Here is a 21,741-nt window from a genome sequence, read left to right on the forward strand (position 1 = left end):
GTACACAGTGACTGCTCCAGCAGAATAGTGAGTGCAGCTCTGGAGTATAATACAGGATATAACTAAGGATCCGTACAGGATAAGTAATGTAATGTATGTACACAGTGACTGCACCAGCAGAATAGTGAGTGCAGCTCTGGAGTATAATACAGGATATAACTCGGGATCAGTAATGTAATGTATGTACACAGTGACTGCACCAGCAGAATAGTGAGTGCAGCTCTGGAGTATAATACAGGATCAGTAATGTAATGTATGTACACAGTGACTGCACCAGCAGAATAGTGAGTGCAGCTCTGGAGTATAATGCACTATGTAACTCGGGATTATTACTGCTGCATATATCATCCACTTTCCATTACTTACAGTACGGGGCATGTGGTGGGCATATAGGGGAAAGACCCCCTGACTATTATACCAAGCTTTCCTCTGCTAATAATGATCATTGATCTTGTCGTTTTCTAGATCGAGAGACGGATGGACGCGGTCCGGTTCGTCTGCCACAACGCACACAAGAAAATCATGGCCTGCTTACAGGTGCCGCCCGCAACTGACCCAGAGAAGAGATATGTGAGTATTGGGGGAATTGGCGCTGAAAGCTGAGTTGATATTTTAGTGCTGTTCACATGGGATCTATATCCATGTACACACACTTATAGCAGTATTTTATGCCTGAAAATGCCCTAGAAAATAACATGGTTGGATCCATTTATAGGGGTAAAATTCTCAATCTTCAGATTAACCCTTTGTTTCCTTTGCAGAAAAAGTTGCCCCTTATGGGGGTGTCTCAGTCCTTGAATGAAGGGTGTGCGCAGCTCAGCGATGAAACCCTATTAGGGTAAGTGACAAAGGGACTTGGGTGGGAAGAGCGCTCAGTTCGGCTCTACCCGTGCAGCTTTTCTGAATCATCAGGAGCGCACCGCTCCCCGGCAAGCAACAAGCCAGGAGGCAGCGGAGCGGGGCGCTCCTGATCATCTGGGGTAACAACAACCCTTTTTAAATTTTGTCTGGATCCACTGACAATATAGTGAGCATCCTATCGTATAGGAGGGGCGGGGGTCCTTTGTTCCCCAGGAGATAAGCGGCGGTGTTGCTTATCCTTGGCTCCCTGTGATAATGAGCGTACATGCACAGCCAGTTCCAGAATCCATGTTTATGGGGCAGTCAGTGAAAAGGGCTCCGCACATGTGATGTGCTGCTTAAGACTGAAGACCACCGTCTTATCACATTACTTCTGTCTTGCAGGAAGACCTTATTCTCATGTGGAGATGCAGAGCAACGGCTGGCCCAGGAGCTCTCGCAGCATGAATTTGTGATTGAAAAAGACGTCTTAGAACCCTTAAACATGCTGACGGAGGTAAATCCGCTGCCGCACCCCACATTTCTAACGCTACGAATCAACACATGACTTGCATTTTCTCGATCATGTCATCAGCGGACACAGAGGATAGTGTGATGTGTCCCCAAACGAACCCGATGAAAAAAGGGTTTGCCGAGTCACAAAAATCTTTTTTTGCAGCAGGAACCTGAGGTCAACCCTCTGCTTTGTGCAGCAGGAACCTGAGGTCAACCCTCTGCTTTGTGCAGCAGGAACCTGAGGTCAACCCTCTGCTTTGTGCAGCAGAAACCTGTGGTCAACCCTCTGCTTTGTGCAGCAGGAACCTGAGGTCAACCCTCTGCTTTGTGCAGCAGGAACCTGAGGTCAACCCTCTGCTTTGTGCAGCAGGAACCTGAGGTCAACCCTCTGCTTTGTGCAGCAGAAACCTGTGGTCAACCCTCTGCTTTGTGCAGCAGGAACCTGAGGTCGACCCTCTGCTTTGTGCAGCAGGAACCTGAGGTCAACCCTCTGCTTTGTGCAGCAGGAACCTGAGGTCAACCCTCTGCTTTGTACACCAGGAACCTGAGGTCAACCCTCTGCTTTGTGCAGCAGGAACCTGAGGTCAACCCTCTGCTTTGTGCAGCAGGAACCTGAGGTCGACCCTCTGCTTTGTGCAGCAGGAACCTGAGGTCGACCCTCTGCTTTGTGCACCAGGAACCTGAGGTCAACCCTCTGCTCTGTGCAGCAGGAACCTGAGGTCAACCCTCTGCTTTGTGCAGCAGGAACCTGAGGTCGACCCTCTGCTTTGTGCAGCAGGAACCTGAGATCGACCCTCTGCTTTGTGCAGCAGGAACCTGAGGTCGACCCTCTGCTTTGTGCAGCAGGAATTTGAGGTCGACCCTCTGCTTTGTGCACCAGGAACCTGAGGTCGACCCTCTGCTTTGTGCAGCAGGAACCTGAGGTCGACCCTCTGCTTTGTGCAGCAGGAACCTGAGGTCAACCCTTTGCTTTGTGCAGCAGGAACCTGAGGTCAACCCTCTGCTTTGTGCAGCAGGAACCTGAGGTCAACCCTCTGCTTTGTGCAGCAGGAACCTGAGGTCAACCCTCTGCTTTGTGCAGCAGGAACCTGAGGTCAACCCTCTGCTTTGTGCAGCAGGAACCTGAGGTCAACCCTCTGCTTTGTGCAGCAGGAACCTGAGGTCAACCCTCTGCTTTGTGCAGCAGGAACCTGAGGTCAACCCTCTGCTTTGTGCAGCAGGAACCTGAGGTCAACCCTCTGCTTTGTGCAGCAGGAACCTGAGGTCAACCCTCTGCTTTGTGCAGCAGGAACCTGAGGTCAACCCTCTGCTTTGTGCAGCAGGAACCTGAGGTCAACCCTCTGCTTTGTGCAGCAGGAACCTGAGGTCAACCCTCTGCTTTGTGCAGCAGGAACCTGAGGTCAACCCTCTGCTTTGTGCAGCAGGAACCTGAGGTCAACCCTCTGCTTTGTGCAGCAGGAACCTGAGGTCAACCCTCTGCTTTGTGCAGCAGGAACCTGAGGTCAACCCTCTGCTTTGTGCAGCAGGAACCTGAGGTCAACCCTCTGCTTTGTGCAGCAGGAACCTGAGGTCAACCCTCTGCTTTGTGCAGCAGGAACCTGAGGTCAACCCTCTGCTTTGTGCAGCAGGAACCTGAGGTCAACCCTCTGCTTTGTGCAGCAGGAACCTGAGGTCAACCCTCTGCTTTGTGCAGCAGGAACCTGAGGTCAACCCTCTGCTTTGTGCAGCAGGAACCTGAGGTCGACCCTCTGCTTTGTGCAGCAGGAACCTGAGGTCGACCCTCTGCTTTGTGCAGCAGGAACCTGAGGTCAACCCTTTGCTTTGTGCAGCAGGAACCTGAGGTCAACCCTCTGCTTTGTGCAGCAGGAACCTGAGGTCAACCCTCTGCTTTGTGCAGCAGGAACCTGAGGTCAACCCTCTGCTTTGTGCAGCAGGAACCTGAGGTCAACCCTCTGCTTTGTGCCGCAGGAACCTGAGGTCAACCCTCTGCTTTGTGCAGCAGGAACCTGAGGTCAACCCTCTGCTTTGTGCAGCAGGAACCTGAGGTCAACCCTCTGCTTTGTGCAGCAGGAACCTGAGGTCAACCCTCTGCTTTGTGCAGCAGGAACCTGAGGTCAACCCTCTGCTTTCTGCACCAGGAACCTGAGGTCAACCCTCTGCTTTCTGCTGCGTGTCGGCAGCAATATTCGTCCATATTTGTTGTGCACAGGAAATAAGTTGCAAATGGTTTTATCTTCCTTCTTGCAACAGAAAAAATAGAATTGTTATGTAAATTTGCAATTTTTGTGAATGGGGCAGTGGAAGTCGTTCTCCCTTGTACAGGACGGGGATTTAGCACAGATTTAGGCATTCAATTCATGTCTAAATCCACATATCCTCAGGCTATGGTTACAAGAAAACTATAGGCAAAACGTGGCTGCAGATTTTTGTTTGTCGCTGCTACATCCCAGCGTGATGCAAGTAAACAGGGTCACATTGCACCATGATTGCGCCCAAAAAAATCCAATTGGTATTGACTTTTTTTTTTCCCTCTTTTCCTCTAGGTTGATATCCCAAACATTCAGAAGCAGAGGAAGCAGCTGGCTAAGCTCGTACTAGATATGGATTCTGCACGTGGAAGGTAAGAAAATGGTGTGGGAACGTGGCATTCTGGCTGCCTGGGGTGGAAGTCCTCTAACCTAAACTTTAAAGAGAACCTGTCAGGTCCAATATGCACCCAGAACCATGAGCAGTTTTGGGTGCATATATCTAATCCCTGCCTAACCGTCCTTGTATACACTCACATAGATAAAGAGATCTTTAGAAAAAGTATATCTAAAGATCCTTTATGATATGCTAATGAGAGCAGGGACTAGTCCCAAAGCTGTTATTTCCCCGACTAGTCTGCCCTCTTAGCAGACACCTGTGGGTGTGCAAACTTGCTAACATACTATTTAATGCTGAGCGTCATCATCGGCAGTGATGCGCGTACCCGTGTTCATTGCACTGCCTCAGAATACCGGGAATAGGGTCCGTGTGCACGATCAGTAGCCGGCACTTTCGGTCATGCGCACTACAGCAGTTTGAAGCTTGGATGCGTACACCCGGCTTCATAGTGCGCATGACCGGAAGTTCGGGGATCATTCGCACTGAGCCGAAATCCAGCGTCGGGCGCTGTGGCAGCAGAGAGGTGAGCGCGACCATGACGCTGACTCTGTGCATTCATTAGCATGTTAGCATGCCCACAGCAGTGTGTCTACATACTAAGGGGGCCAACTAGCCAAGGGAACTAACGCCTTTGTGACTAGTCCCTGCACTCATTAGCATATCATAAAGGATCTTTAGAAGTGCTTTTTCTAAAGATCTCTTTATCTATACTAGTGTATACAGGGATGGTTGGTCAGGGATTAGCAATATGCACCCAGAACTGCTCGTGGTTGTGGGTGCATTTTACACCTGACAGGTTCCCTTCAAGGAAAATGATGCACTTGTACCCCATGCCCCCTGTTGTTGTCCATGGGACCTACAGACAAAATCTGGCCTGATCCCTGCACTGTATTCCCATCGCATACTTTGCGTTTGTCCGTAAGCCCCTCACATAGTGGACACCTATAGCCTTTCCGTCCTGTAAATCTGTCATTAATCTCTGCCGTCACCCTACCCCCTGTAGTATATGAATTAGTGACCGGTCGTCTCCCCTTCTCCTGCGTTTCGTGGTTTCTGCTCCCATGTAGCCCCCCATATCTCCCCCATTGGTGCCATAAGACGACATATTAACGCTTTATGTTGCGGTTTTATTTGCAGGTATAACCAAGCGCAGAAATCCTCAAGTACTAATTTCCAAATGCAGCCGGGGAAGCTGGACTCTCTACGAGAGGAGATGGAGGAAGCGGAGAATAAAGTGGAGCAGTGCAAGGTGACCAGGAAAAGCACCAGACACTTGCGGGGGACGACGACCAATTAATATGTCTAGGGGGCTTTTCTAATATTCATAGCACATTGTGGCACGATTATATTCCCAGACGCCCCATTTTTGTGCAGAGCTGTATTTCTATCTTCCATTCTTCGATTTTCTTGCAGGATCAGCTGGCGGCGGACATGTACAACTTTCTCTCCAAAGAAGGGGAGTACGGTCTATTTTTCGTCACGGTAAGACTGATAGCTGCTGAAACCAAAGGGTTCATGGGCGACGGACACTTCTGTGCACATGCGTTCCACCGTCTTTAATAATGAGCTTGACCAGATGGATGAAAGTCATTGCAAACCGTACGGGGACAAATGATATTACTCCAGTTCGGTCTCTGTTCAGTTTGCTGATCCTCGGCAGCACGTCGCCTGTTTACACTAAATGATGTGCTGCCGACATAGGCTGCTCTAGGGATGGAATCAGCGTTTTGGGTCATCGCTACCATGTTTTACCATTGCTAATAAGCAAGAATGGTTGTCCTTATGATCACTCATTTGCCCCTGCAGTCTTATTAATTAAGGAATCTATAATTAATGGGCTTTTCTGGTCTTGAAAAGTGATAAGACCACTGTGATCAGCGAGGATATGATCTCTGGACCCTGCACTGATCCTGAGAATAATGGGGGTGCAACCCTTCTTCCTGTAGGCAGTACCGCCGATGACCCTGCATTGGGGGGGGATCCGTGGTTTCCCCATGGCACTTGGATCTTGCCAAAATAAACTGTAGCCCCCGCTATGCAGTGATGAGCAAGTAGCGCTGAAGAAAAGCTGTGACCACGTCCTTCTCAGGTTCGGTGGGATCCCCACCAATCATAAACCCTCCCAGTGGTCCACCATCACTTTTTACAGTGAAGATCCTCCATTAATATTCTTGTATGTTCCCGTGTGCCGTCATCTCATACATTTCACCGAACGCAGTCACGTTTTTTGTTTTGTTTTTTTTTGCATTTTATTTTTTTTTTTGTTTGTTTTTCTTACCTCCTCTCAGCAGGATTGTGTCTTTTATGACACGGACTTAATATAGGCCACGAGCAAAGGGCACAAAGGCAATGAGAAGTCTACAAAAGGCCTCCGCACCTTTATTTTCAGGCGTTTTCTGATGTAAAACAGTCACAATTCTCTTCTATTTTTAGCGTTTCTTTAAGATCTGTAAGATTCCATTGTGACACAAAAAGATTTCATGTGACCCTCATGTTTCCTCCTGGAGGAAAAAAAGTCACAATTGAAGTTGCGAATATTGCAATTAATTCAGGGATATAAGGAATTCCTGCACCTTGTTCTCTCGGAAATCCATTGCCTGTAGGTCGCAATTTTGCCTCTCTTTTTTTTGCCCATAACCTATCAGTGACGAAAAGTCACAATGGATCCCTGATCTCACAGCTTTAGGAAACATATAATATATTTTTTATATAATTAATATATATAGATATAGATATAGATATATTTTTATATATATATATATAATAGATATATTTTTGTATATATATATATATATATATATATATATATATATATATATATATATATATATATATATATATATATATATATATTTTTGTATATATATATATTTTTTTTATATATATATATATCTATATATATATTTCTATATATATCTATATTTTTATATATATCTATATAGATATAGATATATAGATATATAGATATATATGATAGAGATATATATAGAGATATATATATATATAGATAGAGATATATATTTTTATATATAGATATAGAGATATATATTTTTATATATAGATATAGATATATATTTTTATATATATATCTATATATATATATCTATATATATCTATATTTTTATATATATCTATATATATATTTATATATATAGATATATATATATATATCTATATAGATATATATATATCTATATAGATATAGATATATAGATATAGATATATAGATATAGATATATAGATATATATGATAGAGATATATATATATATATATATATATATATATATATATATATATATATATATATATATAGATAGAGATATATATTTTTATATATAGAGATATATATTTTTATATATAGATATATATTTTTATATATATATATTTTATAATATATATTTTTTATTTATATATATATATATATATATATATATATATATTATACATGACTGACTGTTCAGAAGTATGTAGCACATTAGTATGCAAAAAGGTTTGCCTTCTTCATATACAGTCAGACCGGTGTGGCGGGTTCATTAGGTGTTTCCTCCATGGCATTCAGGACCTTTAAAGGGAAACTCTATAAAGAAATTTGTATGAGCGTCTTAATGATGCCTTTAAGCGATTGTTTGACATTTAAAGGGAACCTGGCACCAGATTTTGGCCTTTTAAACTAAAACTAGCACCATAATAGGCGCCTGTCTTGCTTTCTATAAAGGTGCATGTTACCCCCTGACCCCCCCTGTAGACCCCACAGAAACCTTTATAAAATCTCGCCATGTATGTAAATTGTCTGGTCTGATGGGCGTCCTAATCTGCGCCTCCTGTCCCTCCTTTCGCCGTCGTCCTTTGCTGATTGATGTGGATTACGCTTTGGACGCTATCCACATAGGCAGGCAAAATCTCATGCCTGTGCAGACATATTTCCGGCTCACAGGTGTACTTCGCTCTTCGCTATTGCTGGCAGAGCTGAAACCATAGGTGTGCCTGCGGGAACCGGTGACTTCTCTGCGCATGCTCAAGATTTTGCTCGGCGATGTGGATGACATCACCCGCTTCATCTTGAGCATGCGCAGAGAAGTCATTGGTTCTCGCAGGCACACCTATGTTTTCGGCATTGCCCGCAATAGGGCAGAGCAAAGTGCCCCTGGGTGAGTCGGGAATGTGTCTGAGGCGCAAAATTTTGCCCGCCTATGTGGAAGGCACCCGAGGCGTCATCCACATCAGTCAGCACAGGAGGACGGGGAAAGGAGGGACAGGAGGCGCAGATTAGGACGCCCATCGGACTGGACCTGTCAATTTACATACACGGCGGGAGATTTAATACAGGTATTTGTGGGGTCTACAGGGGGGTCAGGGGGTAACGTGCACCTTTCATAGAATGCAGCACAGGCGCTGATTAAGGTGCTAGCTTTAGTTTAGAAGTTCAAAATCTGGTGACAGGTTCCCTTTACAGGGGTTGTCCCATAAACACTATTTATCCCCTGATAAAATGTGTGATCACTGAGGGTCCGGCTGCTTAGACCACCAATTATTTTGTAAAGGAAGTCCTAAAGTCCCCAGAGCCGTACTGAGCATGTGCGACCACCGTTCCTATAGGCAGTGGCTGGAGTAATGGTCGCATGTGCTCCCTGCTGCATCCGTTACGTATGGGATTCTTTTTCCTCCATTGATCATACATTTATATTCTTTATGGATCAACCCCTTTTATCATGAGCTTCTGTGATTTATTTTTCCCTTAGCCATGATTTGTGTTTGGTATGGCTATATTCACTTGTATGCATCTGTGCTGCAATACCTGGCACAGTCTGTGGACAAAGGTGGCGCTGTTCCAGAAAAGCAGATCCATGTCACCGCCATTATTTTTTCTCCCGGCTACCTGGGGTAGGAAGGCGGCAGCTTGGACCCGCAGCCGCTAGTTTTAGGAGCAGCCATAGGTTGCCTTTTTTGTTTCAAGGTCATCCGTGTCTCACTTGCCTCATTGTGTTTTGTTTCTTTGTCCGTGGGTCATGTCTTCAGTTATTAGAGGCACAAGCAGAATACCATAGAAGAGCACTATCTGTATTAGAAAAAGCACTGCCTGAAATCCAGGCCCAGCAAGGTAACCGTTCCCAGCCGCCCGGCTTCTCGCACCCCTCTCAGCTTTGGCTTGATCTTACCCTCCGGCACAATGTCTCCTGCGTGTGCGTCTAACTCTCCGGGGCCTATAGGTGCAGTGCCAAGAGCCGGCCCAAGTGCCACCACGTCTGCCCTTCGGTGCCACACGCAGGCGGGTGCCGGCAGGGTTGGAGGTTGCTCTGTTTCCTGCTAGTCTCTCTAATTTACACTCTTACTTTTTGCTGTGATTTTTCGTTACCGCCTCTTTCCTCCATAACAAAGTGTCTTTTGGGTGTAACATTTAAAGAGCAATATTGCCCAAGATTAAGCAGATACGTGAGAAAAAAGACTGACTGCAGCGGTTGTTTGCCCTGCTGGAGATCCAGTTTTGTCCGACTCAGCCAGATAATAATTGACCATTAAAATTTTTTTTGTATGGGCTGCTGCTATAGAGGTGCATATAAGCCTTCTGTACCCTACCATATCTCTGATTTCACACAGAAGAGTACAATGTACCCATAATGTTTAGAAAGCTCCTATAGCACCTGAAGAAGCCCATAGCGAAACTTCTATTCCATGGATTATTTTGTATTTGGGAACTTGAAGAAGCCCATAGCGAAACTTGTATTCCATGGATTATATTGTATTTGAGCACCTGAAGAAGCTCGTAGCAAAACTTGTATTCCATGGATTATTTTGTATTTGGGCACCTGAAGAAGTCCATAGCGAAACTTGTATTCCATGGATCATTTAGTAATTGGGCACCTGAAGAAGCCCATAGCGAAACTTGTATTCCATGGATTATTTTGTATTTGGGCACCTGAAGAAGTCCATAGCGAAACTTGTATTCCATGGATCATTTAGTAATTGGGCACCTGAAGAAGCCCATAGCGAAACTTGCATTCCATGGATTATTTTGTATTTGGTGTTCCTGAAGAAGCCCATAGTGAAACTTCTATTCCATGGATTACTTTCTATTTGGGTACCTGAAGAAGCCCGTAGCAAAACTTGTATTTTCTGGGTTATTTTGTATTTGGTCACCTGAAAAAGCCCGTAGCAAAACTTCTATTCTATAGATTACTTGCTATTTGGTTACCTGAAGAAGCCCATAGCGAAACTTGTATTCCATGGATTTTCTATTTGAGTACCTGAAGAAGCCCATAGCGAAACTTGTATTTTATGGATCATTTTGTATTTGGGCACCTGAAGAAGCCCGTAACAAAACTTGTATTCCATGGAGTATTTTATATTTGGCTGCAATTGCTCTTTAATATGTTGGCCCCAAATTATTAACCATTTCTATGTGGAAATTATTGGGTTTAATTCTGCCAGTGAATAATAACTCTGGGCATTTGGCATCAGGTGGCTTTGCCCGTTCCAGGTAGACTCTGTTACGGGTCGGCACTGGTGTTTCGCAGTCTCTTGCTGCTTCCTTTGCACTTTCTGATTTTTCTATAAATCTCCATAGTTTAGTTGATAGTCAGTATTACTCTTTTATTTCCCCCTCTCCTCTGTTCCTTTCATTCCAGACAAGTGGACAGAGAAGCCGGCGTTCGGCACGGCACTAGAGGAGCACTTGAAGCGCAGCTCGCGGGACATTGCGGTGCCCATCGAAGCCTGCGTGATGATGCTGCTGGAAACTGGGATGAAGGAAGAGGTGGGTAACGCTCCGTGTCACCCCCTTGTCCTTCTAAACACATGATATGCTATATGTGTCAGTATGTATGAAAGCTCACACTAAAATATACCGTTTTTTTCGTTTTATAAGACGCACTGGATTATAAGATGCCCCCCAAATTAGAGGAGGAAAATAGGAAAAAATAATTTTTAATGTTCAAATGAGGGTCTGTCTTATTATCTTCGTGCGTCTTCTAATATCTCACCAGAAGGGAGCGGTGGTGGGAGCGGTTCAGGTTATAGGAGGCAGGGCGATTCTGTGGGCTCAGGGATAGGGGTGTCGTGGCTCAGGAGGGTCAGTGGACGGAGGGTCGGCGATACTGCGGGTTCGGGGGTGTGGCAGCGGCAGGTGCCATTGATCTGCCGCGAACTGCCGGCACCACTGAATCTCCCGCAGTTGACGAGATTGACTTCAAGAAAATGGCCGCGGAAGTGGCACATGCGCAGATAGGACTCCGCGGCCATTATCTTAAAGTCCATCACGTCAATCTGCTCACGCGCAGTCTCCGCAGCCAACTTTCCGTGAAGTCCATCACATATACTATGGGTGATTCAATGGAGCCCGCAGCCCGCTGTCAGATCAATGGCACCCGCCACATCGCCGACCCTCCATCCTGTGACTCTCCTGAGCCTCTCCACTGCAGTGATACCCCCTCCTCCGAGCCCTCAGTATCACCGACCCTCCGTCCTGTGACCCTCCTTTGCCGCTCCACTGCAGTGACACCCCCTCCTCCGAGCCCTCAGTATCGCCGACCCTCAGTCCTGTGACTCTCCTGAGCCACTCCACTGCAGTGACACCCCCTCCTCCGAGCCCTCAGTATCACCGACACTCCGTCCTGTGACTTTCCTGAGACACTCCACTGCAGTGATACCCCCTCCTCCGAGCCCTCAGTATCACCGACACTCCGTCCTGTGACTTTCCTGAGACACTCCACTGCAGTGATACCCCCTCCTCTGAGCCCTCAGTATCACGACACTCCGTCCTGTGACTCTCCTGAGCCGCTCCACTGCAGTGACACCCCCTCCTCCGAGCCCTCGGTATCGCCGACCCTCCGTCCTGTGACTCTCCTGAGCCCCTCCACTGCAGTGATACCCCCTCCTCCGAGCCCTCAGTATCACCGCCCCTCCGTCCTGTGACTCTCTTGAGCCGCTCCACTGCAGTGATACCCCCTCCTCCGAGCCCTCAGTATCGCCGACCCTCCGTCCTGTGACCCTCCTGAGCCGCTCCACTGCAGTGACACCCCCTCCTCCGAGCCCTCAGTATCACCGATCCTCCGTCCTGTGACCCTCCTGTGCCGCTCCACTGCAGTGATACCCCCTCCTCCGAGCCCTCAGTATCACCGCCCCTCCGTCCTGTGACTCTCTTGAGCCGCTCCACTGCAGTGACACCCCCTCCTCCGAGCCCTCAGTATCACCGCCCCTCCGTCCTGTGACTCTCTTGAGCCGCTCCACTGCAGTGACACCCCCTCCTCCGAGTCCTCAGTATCGCCGTCCCTCCGTCCTGTGACTCTCCTGAGCCGCTCCACTGCAGTGACACCCCCTCCTCCGAGCCCTCAGTATCACCGCCCCTCCGTCCTGTGACTCTCTTGAGCCGCTCCACTGCAGTGATACCCCCTCCTCCGAGCCCTCAGTATCACCGCCCCTCCGTCCTGTGACTCTCTTGAGCCGCTCCACTGCAGTGACACCCCCTCCTCCGAGCCCTCAGTATCACCGCCCCTCCGTCCTGTGACTCTCTTGAGCCGCTCCACTGCAGTGACACCCCCTCCTCCGAGCCCTCAGTATCACCGACCCTCCGTCCTGTGACTCTCCTGAGCCACTCCACTGCAGTGACACCCCCTCCTCCGAGCCCTCAGTATCACCGACCCTCCGTCCTGTGACCCTCCTGAGCCTCTCCACTGCAGTGACACCCCCTCCTCCGAGCCCTCAGTATCACCGACCCTCCGTCCTGTGACCCTCCTGAGCCTCTCCACTGCAGTGACACCCCCTCCTCCGAGCCCTCAGTATCACCGACCCTCCGTCCTGTGACCCTCCTGAGCCTCTCCACTGCAGTGACACCCCCTCCTCCGAGCCCTCAGTATCGCCAACCCTCCGTCTTGTGACCCTGCTCCATCACCGCTGCTTCGGTAACCCATATCCAGATTATAAGACGCGTCTTATAACCCGGAAAATACGGTAGCTGAAACATGTTGTCAGAGCCGCCTCCATTCTTTCCTGCAGGGATTGTTCAGGATCGCCGCCGGTGCCTCCAAGCTCAAGAAGCTAAAAGCCGCTCTGGACTGCTCCACGTCCCACCTGGAGGAGTTTTACTCGGACCCGCACGCCGTGGCAGGTAAGAGTCAGGCATTCATTGATATCGCACCCTTGTCTTGTGGCTTGGCTGCAATGTGATGCCGGGGCCGGCACTGATTCCAGCCAAACCACGATCTGCCTGGAGGTAATGCATGTGGGTTTCCTCCAATTTACTTCTGATTCCAACCCAAAAAAAATAATTGGTGGATTTTTTTTCCTCCCCCCCCCCCCCCCCCCATATTAAACTATGTCTGAGGCTGGAAGATTAAATGGTGAGTTCTATAGGGCCAAATAGTGGAGAATATCAAGATGTTTGCACAGAGTATACCCTGCGCAGAGGATGTGACGGACGTCCTGGATCAGCCCCTAGGTCCTGCTCCATATATATGGACACCAAGGAGCTAACGCTGGGTGCAGACATTAGAGAATCAGGGCCACTTTCTTCGATAAACAGGAATACACCCGGCCAATGGCCTTCTGTTTGATATTAAAGGGGTTGTCCACTACTTTTACATCGATGGTCTTTCCTTAGGATGGGTCATCAATGTCTGATCAGCCGCAATCAGCTGTCCTCGCTCCCGGCGACAGCTGGAAATGCTCATGTCCGGAGCTGCTCTGCCTTCTGATAGCGGCTGGGTATTCTAATCAATAGGAGGCGGATGTGCAGTACCCAGCCTTGGCCGCTATTAGATGACGGAGCAGCTCCGGAACTGAGCCTGTCCGGCTGCCTGCTGTCGCCACCGGCACCGAGAACAGCTTATCGGAGGGAGCGCGGGGTGTCAGACCCCGGCCGATCAGACATAGATGACCTATCTTAAGGATAGGCCATCAATGTAAAAGTAGTGGACAACCCCTTTAAGGCCTCATTCACAATTCAAAATTTCTTCAGCGCTCTATTGGGAGACCCAGACGATTGGGTGTATAGCACTGCCTCCGGAGGCCACACAAAGCAATTACACTAAAAAGTGTAAGGCCCCTCCCCTTCTGGCTATACACCCCCAGTGGGATCACTGGCTCACCAGTTTTCTGCTTTGTGCGAAGGAGGTCAGACATCCACGCATAGCTCCACTGTTTGTAGTCAGCAGTAGCTGCTGGCTATATCGGATGGAAGAAAAGAGGGCCCATATGGGGCCCCCAGCATGCTCCCTTCTCACCCGCGGTGGTGCTTGTAAGGTTGAGGTACCTATTGCTGGTACAGAGGCTGGAGCCCACATGCTGTTTTCCTTCCACATCCCCTGGTGGTCTCTGTGGAAGTGGGATCTTGCCGGCCCCCAAGCCCTGGGGCCGGGCTCCATCCACAGACCCAGAGAACCTGCTGGATTTGGAGCGGGAGTGCCGTTCAGGGACAAGGCCCTGCAACTTTCAGGTACTCTGTGTCCCCGGCAGGCACAGACACTCTCAAGGCTTGCTGAGCGTTATAGTGCGCCGGGGACAGTAGCGCTGTGCGCTGGGGTTAGGTCACTGCAGCTTTGCTGAGTGACGTTACATGTTGGGAACTACTGCGCCGACCGCTACAGGAGCGGCGGCGCAGCTGCGACTTGTGGTGCGCCGGGGACTTTGCGCCGACCGCGCTTTTACGGCGGCGGCGCTTCTAACTTTAGCCCCCGGCTTCTGCGGCCTAGCGCCGCTTCGTTCCCGCCCCCACCCTGTCAATCAGGGTAGGGGAGAGACGCTGCTCAATTGGCAGCGCCGAGGGCTGGAGCTCTATTTACATGCTCCAGCCCTCTCACTAGGCACAGTGGGAAGCAGGCTTCCCGCTCTTCGTCTGTATACGCCCAGGGCCCGCCCCCCCTCTCCACAAGGACGCCGGCAGCCATTACACATGCGGTCTGGCTGGGGAAAGGCAGCAGGCTCTGGGAGACCCAGACTAAAGGGATTTCGGCGACCACACACCCGCTCCTAAGCGGGCGGTAAGCTGCACTTAGTGCTGGCCCCACTAGTGCCTCAGTGTTATATTAGTGTACTTTTTTCTTAGTACCATATATATATATATATATAGTTGCACTGTAAGGTCGCTTCTTGGCTGGACACCCTGTACTGCTCTGAGGAGGCAGCAACATGTCATCCGCAAAACGCAAGGGTGCCAAGGCACAGGCTGTGTACACTGTTTGTACTGCATGTGGGGCTGATCTACCGGCAGGCTCCAAAGACTCACATTGTGTGCAATGTTCAGTCCCAGTGGCACTCCGTCAGCCAGAGCCTATGGTGGTAGTGGCCCAGGCAGAGACGCCTGTGAACCCTGCCCCGGTGACGGGGACAGACTTTGCAGTTTTTGCTGATAAAATGTCTGTGACTATGTCAAAAATCCTGGAGACCTTGCAGTCCAGGCCAGTTGCTCAGGCCATGGACACTGCTGTGTCTATGCTCTCCGGTCCCCCTCAGTTGGAACTAATCCGTACTTCAAGGGGGTCTCAAGCATCACAGGCTGAAGTCTCTGACTCAGATGACAGTCCCAGGCAGCCTAAGCGAGCTCGCTGGGAAAGACCCTCCACGTCCTCACACTGCTCAGGGTCTCAGCGAGAAGAGTCTCTCTGTGATGAGACTGAGGACGGTGATCAGGATTCTAATCCTGAGGCCCCTCTCAATCTGGATGCCCCTGATGGTGACGCCATGGTTAATGACCTTATATCGGCAATTAATAGACTGTTGGATATTTCTCCCCCAGCCCCTTCTGCAGAGGAGGCAGCTGCACAGCAGGAGAAGTTCCATTTCCTGTATCCCAAGCGTAAATTAAGTGCTTTTTTGGACCACTCTGACTTCAGAGAATCGATCCAGAAACACGACGCTCATCCAGACAAGCGTTTCTCTAAACGTTCTAAGGATACCCGTTATCCTTTTCCCTCTGAGGTGGCCAAACGCTGGACCCAGTGTCCAAAGGTGGATCCCCCAATTTCCAAGCTTGCGGCTAGATCCATAGTCGCAGTAGAGGATGGCGCTTCACTTAAAGATGCCAACGACAGACAGATGGACCTTTGGTTGAAATCTGTCTATGAAGCTATCGGCGCGTCGTTTGCTCCAGCATTCGCGGCCGTGTGGGCACTCCAAGCTATTTCAGCTGGTTTAGCACAGGTGGATGCTATCATACATCCAGCAGTGCCGCAAGTGGCGTCCCTAACTTCGCAAATGTCTGCGTTTGCGACCTATGCTATCAATGCGGTCCTAGAATCTACGAGCCGTACCGCTATGGCGTCCGCCAATTCTGTGGTTTTGCGCAGAGCCTTGTGGTTAAAGGACTGGAAAGCAGATGCTGGTTCCAAAAAATGCTTAACCAGCTTGCCATTATCTAGAGACAGACTGTTTGGTGAGCCATTGGCTGAAATCATAAAACAGTCCAAGGGTAAGGACTCTTCCTTACCACAGCCCAGAGCAAGTAAACCTCAACAGAAAAAGTGGCAGTCGAGGTTTCGGTCCTTTCGAGGCTCGGGCAAGGCCCAATTCTCCTCGTCCAAAAGGACTCAGAAAGAACAAGGGAGCTCAGATTCCTGGCGGGCTCACTCACGCCCCAGGAAAGCAAATGGAGGATCCGCTTCCAAAGCGGCTACCTCATGACTTTCGGCCTCCTCCCTCCGCATCCTCGGTCGGTGGCAGGCTCTCCCGCTTTTGCGACATTTGGCTGTCACAGGTCAAAGACCGGTGGGTAACAGACATTTTGTCTCGCGGGTACAGAATCGAGTTCAGTTCTCGGCCTCCACTTCGGTTCTTCAGAACCTCCCTACACCCCAACCGAGCAGATGCCATGCGGCAGGCGGTGGACTCTCTAAGAGCAGAAGGAGTCGTGATCCCTGTCCCCCCACAGGAACGGGGGCGAGGATTTTACTCCAATCTCTTTGTGGTTCCAAAAAAGGACGGCTCCTTCCGTCCTGTTCTGGACCTAAAACTGCTCAACAAGCATGTGAACGCCAGGCGGTTCCGGATGGAATCCCTCCGCTCAGTCATTGCCTCAATGTCTCAAGGAGATTTCCTAGCATCAATAGACATCAAAGATGCTTATCTCCACGTGCCGATTGCTACAGAGCACCAACGCTTTCTACGCTTCGTAATAGGAGACAACCATCTTCAGTTCGTAGCTCTGCCATTTGGTCTGGCGACAGCCCCTCGGGTGTTCACCAAGATCATGGCGGCAGTGGTAGCAGTCTTGCACTCTCACGGACACTCTGTGATCCCTTACTTGGACGATCTACTGGTCAAGGCACCCTCTCAAGAGGCATGCCAACTCAGCCTAAATGTTGCACTGGAGACTCTCCAGGCGTTCGGGTGGATCATCAACTTCCCAAAGTCAAATCTGTCACCGACCCAATCACTAACGTATCTTGGCATGGAGTTTCATACTCTCTCAGCGATAGTGAAGCTTCCGCTGGACAAGCAGCGGTCTCTACAGACTGGGGTGCAGGCTCTCCTTCAAAGTCAGTCGCACTCCTTAAGACGCCTCATGCACTTCCTCGGGAAGATGGTGGCGGCAATAGAGGCGGTTCCGTTTGCGCAGTTTCATCTGCGTCCACTTCAATGGGACATTCTCCGCCAATGGGACGGGAAGTCAAAATCCCTGGACAGGAAAGTCTCCCTTTCCCAGACGGCCAAGGACTCTCTGCAGTGGTGGCTTCTTCCCACCTCATTATCACAGGGAAGATCCTTCCTACCACCGTCTTGGGCGGTGGTCACGACAGACGCGAGTCTGTCAGGGTGGGGAGCAGTCTTTCTCCACCACAGGGCTCAGGGTACGTGGACTCGGCAGGAGTCCACCCTTCAGATCAATGTTCTGGAAATCAGAGCAGTGTATCTTGCCCTACTAGCCTTCCAGCAGTGGCTGGAAGGAAGGCAGATCCGAATTCAGTCGGACAACTCCACAGCGGTGGCATACCTCAACCACCAAGGGGGGACACGCAGTCGGCAAGCCTTCCAGGAAGTCCGGCGGATTCTGATGTGGGTGGAAGCCACGGCCTCCACCGTATCCGCAGTTCACATCCCCGGCGTAGAAAACTCGGAAGCAGACTTCCTCAGTCGCCAGGGCATGGACGCAGGGGAATGGTCCCTTCACCCAGACGTGTTTCAGGAAATCTGTCGCCGCTGGGGGGTGCCGGACGTCGACCTAATGGCGTCACGGCACAACAACAAGGTCCCAACCTTCATGGCACGGTCTCGCGATCAAAGAGCGCTGGCGGCAGACGCCCTAGTGCAAGATTGGTCGCAGTTCCGGCTCCCTTATGTGTTTCCATCTCTGGCACTCTTGCCCAGAGCGCTACGCAAGATCAGATCCGATTGCAGCCGCGTCATACTTGTCGCCCCAGACTGGCCGAGGAGGGCGTGGTATCCGGATCTGTGGCAGCTCACGGTCGGCCAACCGTGGGCACTCCCAGACCGACCAGACTTACTGTCCCAAGGGCCGTTTTTCCATCGGAATTCTGCGGCCCTGAACCTGACTGTGTGGCCATTGAGTCCTGGATCCTAGCGTCTTCAGGATTGTCCCAAGGGATCGTTGCCACCATGAGACAGGCTAGGAAGCCCACGTCCGCTAAGATCTACCACAGAACGTGGAGGATATTCTTATCCTGGTGCTCTGCTCAGGGAGTGTCTCCCTGGCCATTTGCATTGCCTACCTTTCTTTCTTTCCTGCAATCTGGGTTAGAAAAAGGTTTGTCGCTCGGCTCCCTTAAAGGTCAGGTCTCGGCGCTATCCGTCTTTTTTCAGAGGCGTTTGGCACGCCTTCCTAAGGTGCGCACGTTCCTACAGGGGGTTTGCCATATCGTACCCCCGTACAAGCGGCCGTTAGATCCATGGGATCTGAACAGGGTACTAGTTGCCCTCCAGAAGCCGCCCTTCGAGCCTCTGAGGGAGGTTTCACTTTCTAGACTATCACAGAAAGTGGCTTTTCTGGTAGCGATCACATCTCTTCGGAGAGTGTCTGAGCTAGCAGCGCTGTCATCCAAGGCTCCCTTCCTGGTCTTCCACCAGGACAAGGTTGTGCTGCGCCCCATTCAGGAGTTTCCCCCGAAGGTGGTATCCTCTTTTCATCTTAATCAGGATATCTCTTTGCCTTCGTTTTGTCCTCATGCAGTTCATCGGTATGAGAAAGATTTACATTTGTTAGATCTGGTGAGAGCACTCAGAATCTACATTTCCCGCACGGTGCCCTTGCGCCGTTCGGATGCACTCTTTGTCCTTGTCGCTGGTAAGCGCAAAGGGTCGCAGGCTTCTAAGGCCACCCTGGCTCGATGGATCAAAGAACCAATTCTTGAAGCCTACCGTTCTGCTGGGCTTCCGGTTCCATCAGGGCTGAAGGCCCATTCTACCAGAGCCGTGGGTGCGTCCTGGGCATTACGACACCAGGCTACGGCTCAACAGGTGTGCCAGGCAGCTACCTGGTCGAGTCTGCACACTTTCACCAAACATTATCAGGTGCATACCTATGCTTCGGCGGACGCCAGCCTAGGTAGAAGAGTCCTGCAGGCGGCAGTTGCCTCCCCGTAGGGGAGGGCTGTCTTGCAGCTCTAACATGAGGTATTTCTTTACCCACCCAGGGACAGCTTTTGGACGTCCCAATCGTCTGGGTCTCCCAATAGAGCGCCGAAGAAGAAGGGAATTTTGTTACTTACCGTAAATTCCTTTTCTTCTAGCTCCTATTGGGAGACCCAGCACCCGCCCTGTTGTCCTTCGGGATTTTTGGTTTGTTTGCGGGTACACATGTTGTTCATGTTGAACGGTTTTCAGTTCTCCGATGTTACTCGGAGAGAATTTGTTTAAACCAGTTATTGGCTTTCCTCCTTCTTGCTTTTGCACTAAAACTGGTGAGCCAGTGATCCCACTGGGGGTGTATAGCCAGAAGGGGAGGGGCCTTACACTTTTTAGTGTAATTGCTTTGTGTGGCCTCCGGAGGCAGTGCTATACACCAATCGTCTGGGTCTCCCAATAAGAGCTAGAAGAAAAGGAATTTACGGTAAGTAACAAAATTCCCTTCTTTCTTGCACAAGTGCTATATGTGATTCTAAGAATGGCTCTTGTACCCTTGATATTCCATGGGGCTGTGCACATGTGCAGTTTTTTTTTCTCTTTTTACTGAGTGGTCCGCAGAAAAAAAAACGGAGAAATGTCCAATTTTGATCCAAGGGTCGGATCAAAATTGTCAATGGGTCCGCAAAGTAATCAGACTGCACTATGATGACATCCGAGTGCGCTCTCGATCTTCATGGAGAAGATGAAGTGTTTTTTTTTTTTTTGTTTATATTTCTCCACCTACAAGAAGATCTGATAACGCTCGCACCACACTCTGATCAGTGCCATCCGAATTTCTTGTAAATTAATACAAAAGAAATCTCCATTCTGATAATCTGTAAAAATCATGCTGCACTTGGATGTCATCATAGTGCAGTCTGATTTTTTTATTTTATTTTTTATTTTTTTTCTCGGCCCCGTAAACTTGCATTGCCAACTTTGCCGATCGTTGGTCTGTTTTTCTCAAACGTGTGAATAAACCCCCAATGGGGATGAGGTGCAGTCACGGCCTGCGGACACGAGGGGGCTCTTTGTGAACGAAAGCCGCCATGTTTTTTTTAAAGAAACCTTTAACAAATTGACAGCTTTTTAAAATATTTTTTGCACAAGAATCGTCCTATATTTCAGATTTAGATACTGTTTTTGGGGATTTCAGCATCTTTGGGGCGCTGGCATTTAAGGAGTTGGCAAGACGCAATACCAATGTGATGCTGCCCCCTAGTGGCCAAATTATTAAATTGAATAATATTGTTATTACATTTTTTTTTTCTGTTTTTCTCTTGTACAGGAGCTTTGAAGTCTTACCTCCGCGAGCTGCCGGAGCCTCTGATGACCTTCGCCCTCTATGACGAGTGGATCGCTGCTGGGAAGTAAGCAGAGCCTCATTTATTCATGAAGCGCTTGCGTTGGGTGCAGATGGGATTGTTAAGAGCTTTGGATATAGAATCAATTATAGCCGATCAGTACGGCCTGAGATATAAGAGCTGCGTCTGCACAGGGACCCACCTCACCATTACAGAGCAATTGTATGGCTCCACCCTTCTTAAAGGGACACTCCAGGATAAGCCGGTGCTGTTATGCCTATGGTGCACGACTCTCCTTTGTCAATATCAACCCAACATTTTTTTTCTGCCCTTTCTTTTCAATTTTGTCGTGACTCACTTCTTATATACTTTTGTCTTCAGTGTCCAAGACCAGAACACCAAGCTGCAGAGTTTGTGGGTCGTGTGCCAGAAACTACCCAAACCCAACTTAGAAAACTTCCGGTAAGAGGCTAAGAGCTTCCTCACATTCTTTACTTTTCCTTCTGATCTATGGACTTAGTTTGGGGCCGATCACGATCTCTTTCTTACCCCCTTACATAGTCAACTTGGCCGAACCTTCTCTGGTTTCCTATGGGGAGAGGAAAGTACGCTGCTGAGATCTGCTAATGTGTTAGGGGGAAAAATCTTACACCCCCATACACACAAGCTTGTCGGCCTTTTAAAGGAAGTTCTCTTTTTTTTGTTTTAGTTTTTTTTTTTTTTTTTTTTAAGGTCACTCCTGCTCTCCGACTGAATTATTTTTTTTTTATCCTTTTAAAGGGAACCTGTCACCAGATTTGGCGACTATAAGCTGTGGCCACCATCAGTGGGCCCTTATATACAGCGTTCCAGAATACTGTATATAAGAGCCCAGGCAGCTGTGTAGAA

At 49.2% G+C, this 21,741-nt stretch overlaps 1 protein-coding gene across 1 annotated transcript in view; it reads left to right on the forward strand.

Annotated features, from left to right (window-relative positions):
• The window catches only part of LOC142245516 (rho GTPase-activating protein 17-like), a 105,583-nt gene that overhangs the window by 65,382 nt on the left and 18,460 nt on the right, over positions 1-21,741 (forward strand). The window contains 11 exon segments of the mRNA XM_075318277.1: positions 466-570; positions 762-838; positions 1,246-1,357; positions 3,900-3,976; positions 5,140-5,251; positions 5,416-5,484; positions 9,020-9,101; positions 10,627-10,754; positions 12,992-13,103; positions 20,838-20,919; positions 21,235-21,315. Coding sequence (XP_075174392.1) covers positions 466-570; positions 762-838; positions 1,246-1,357; positions 3,900-3,976; positions 5,140-5,251; positions 5,416-5,484; positions 9,020-9,101; positions 10,627-10,754; positions 12,992-13,103; positions 20,838-20,919; positions 21,235-21,315 — 1,037 coding nt within the window.

This window comes from Anomaloglossus baeobatrachus, chromosome 7 (genome assembly GCF_048569485.1).
Source record: "Anomaloglossus baeobatrachus isolate aAnoBae1 chromosome 7, aAnoBae1.hap1, whole genome shotgun sequence".
Taxonomy (NCBI): domain Eukaryota; kingdom Metazoa; phylum Chordata; class Amphibia; order Anura; family Aromobatidae; genus Anomaloglossus; species Anomaloglossus baeobatrachus.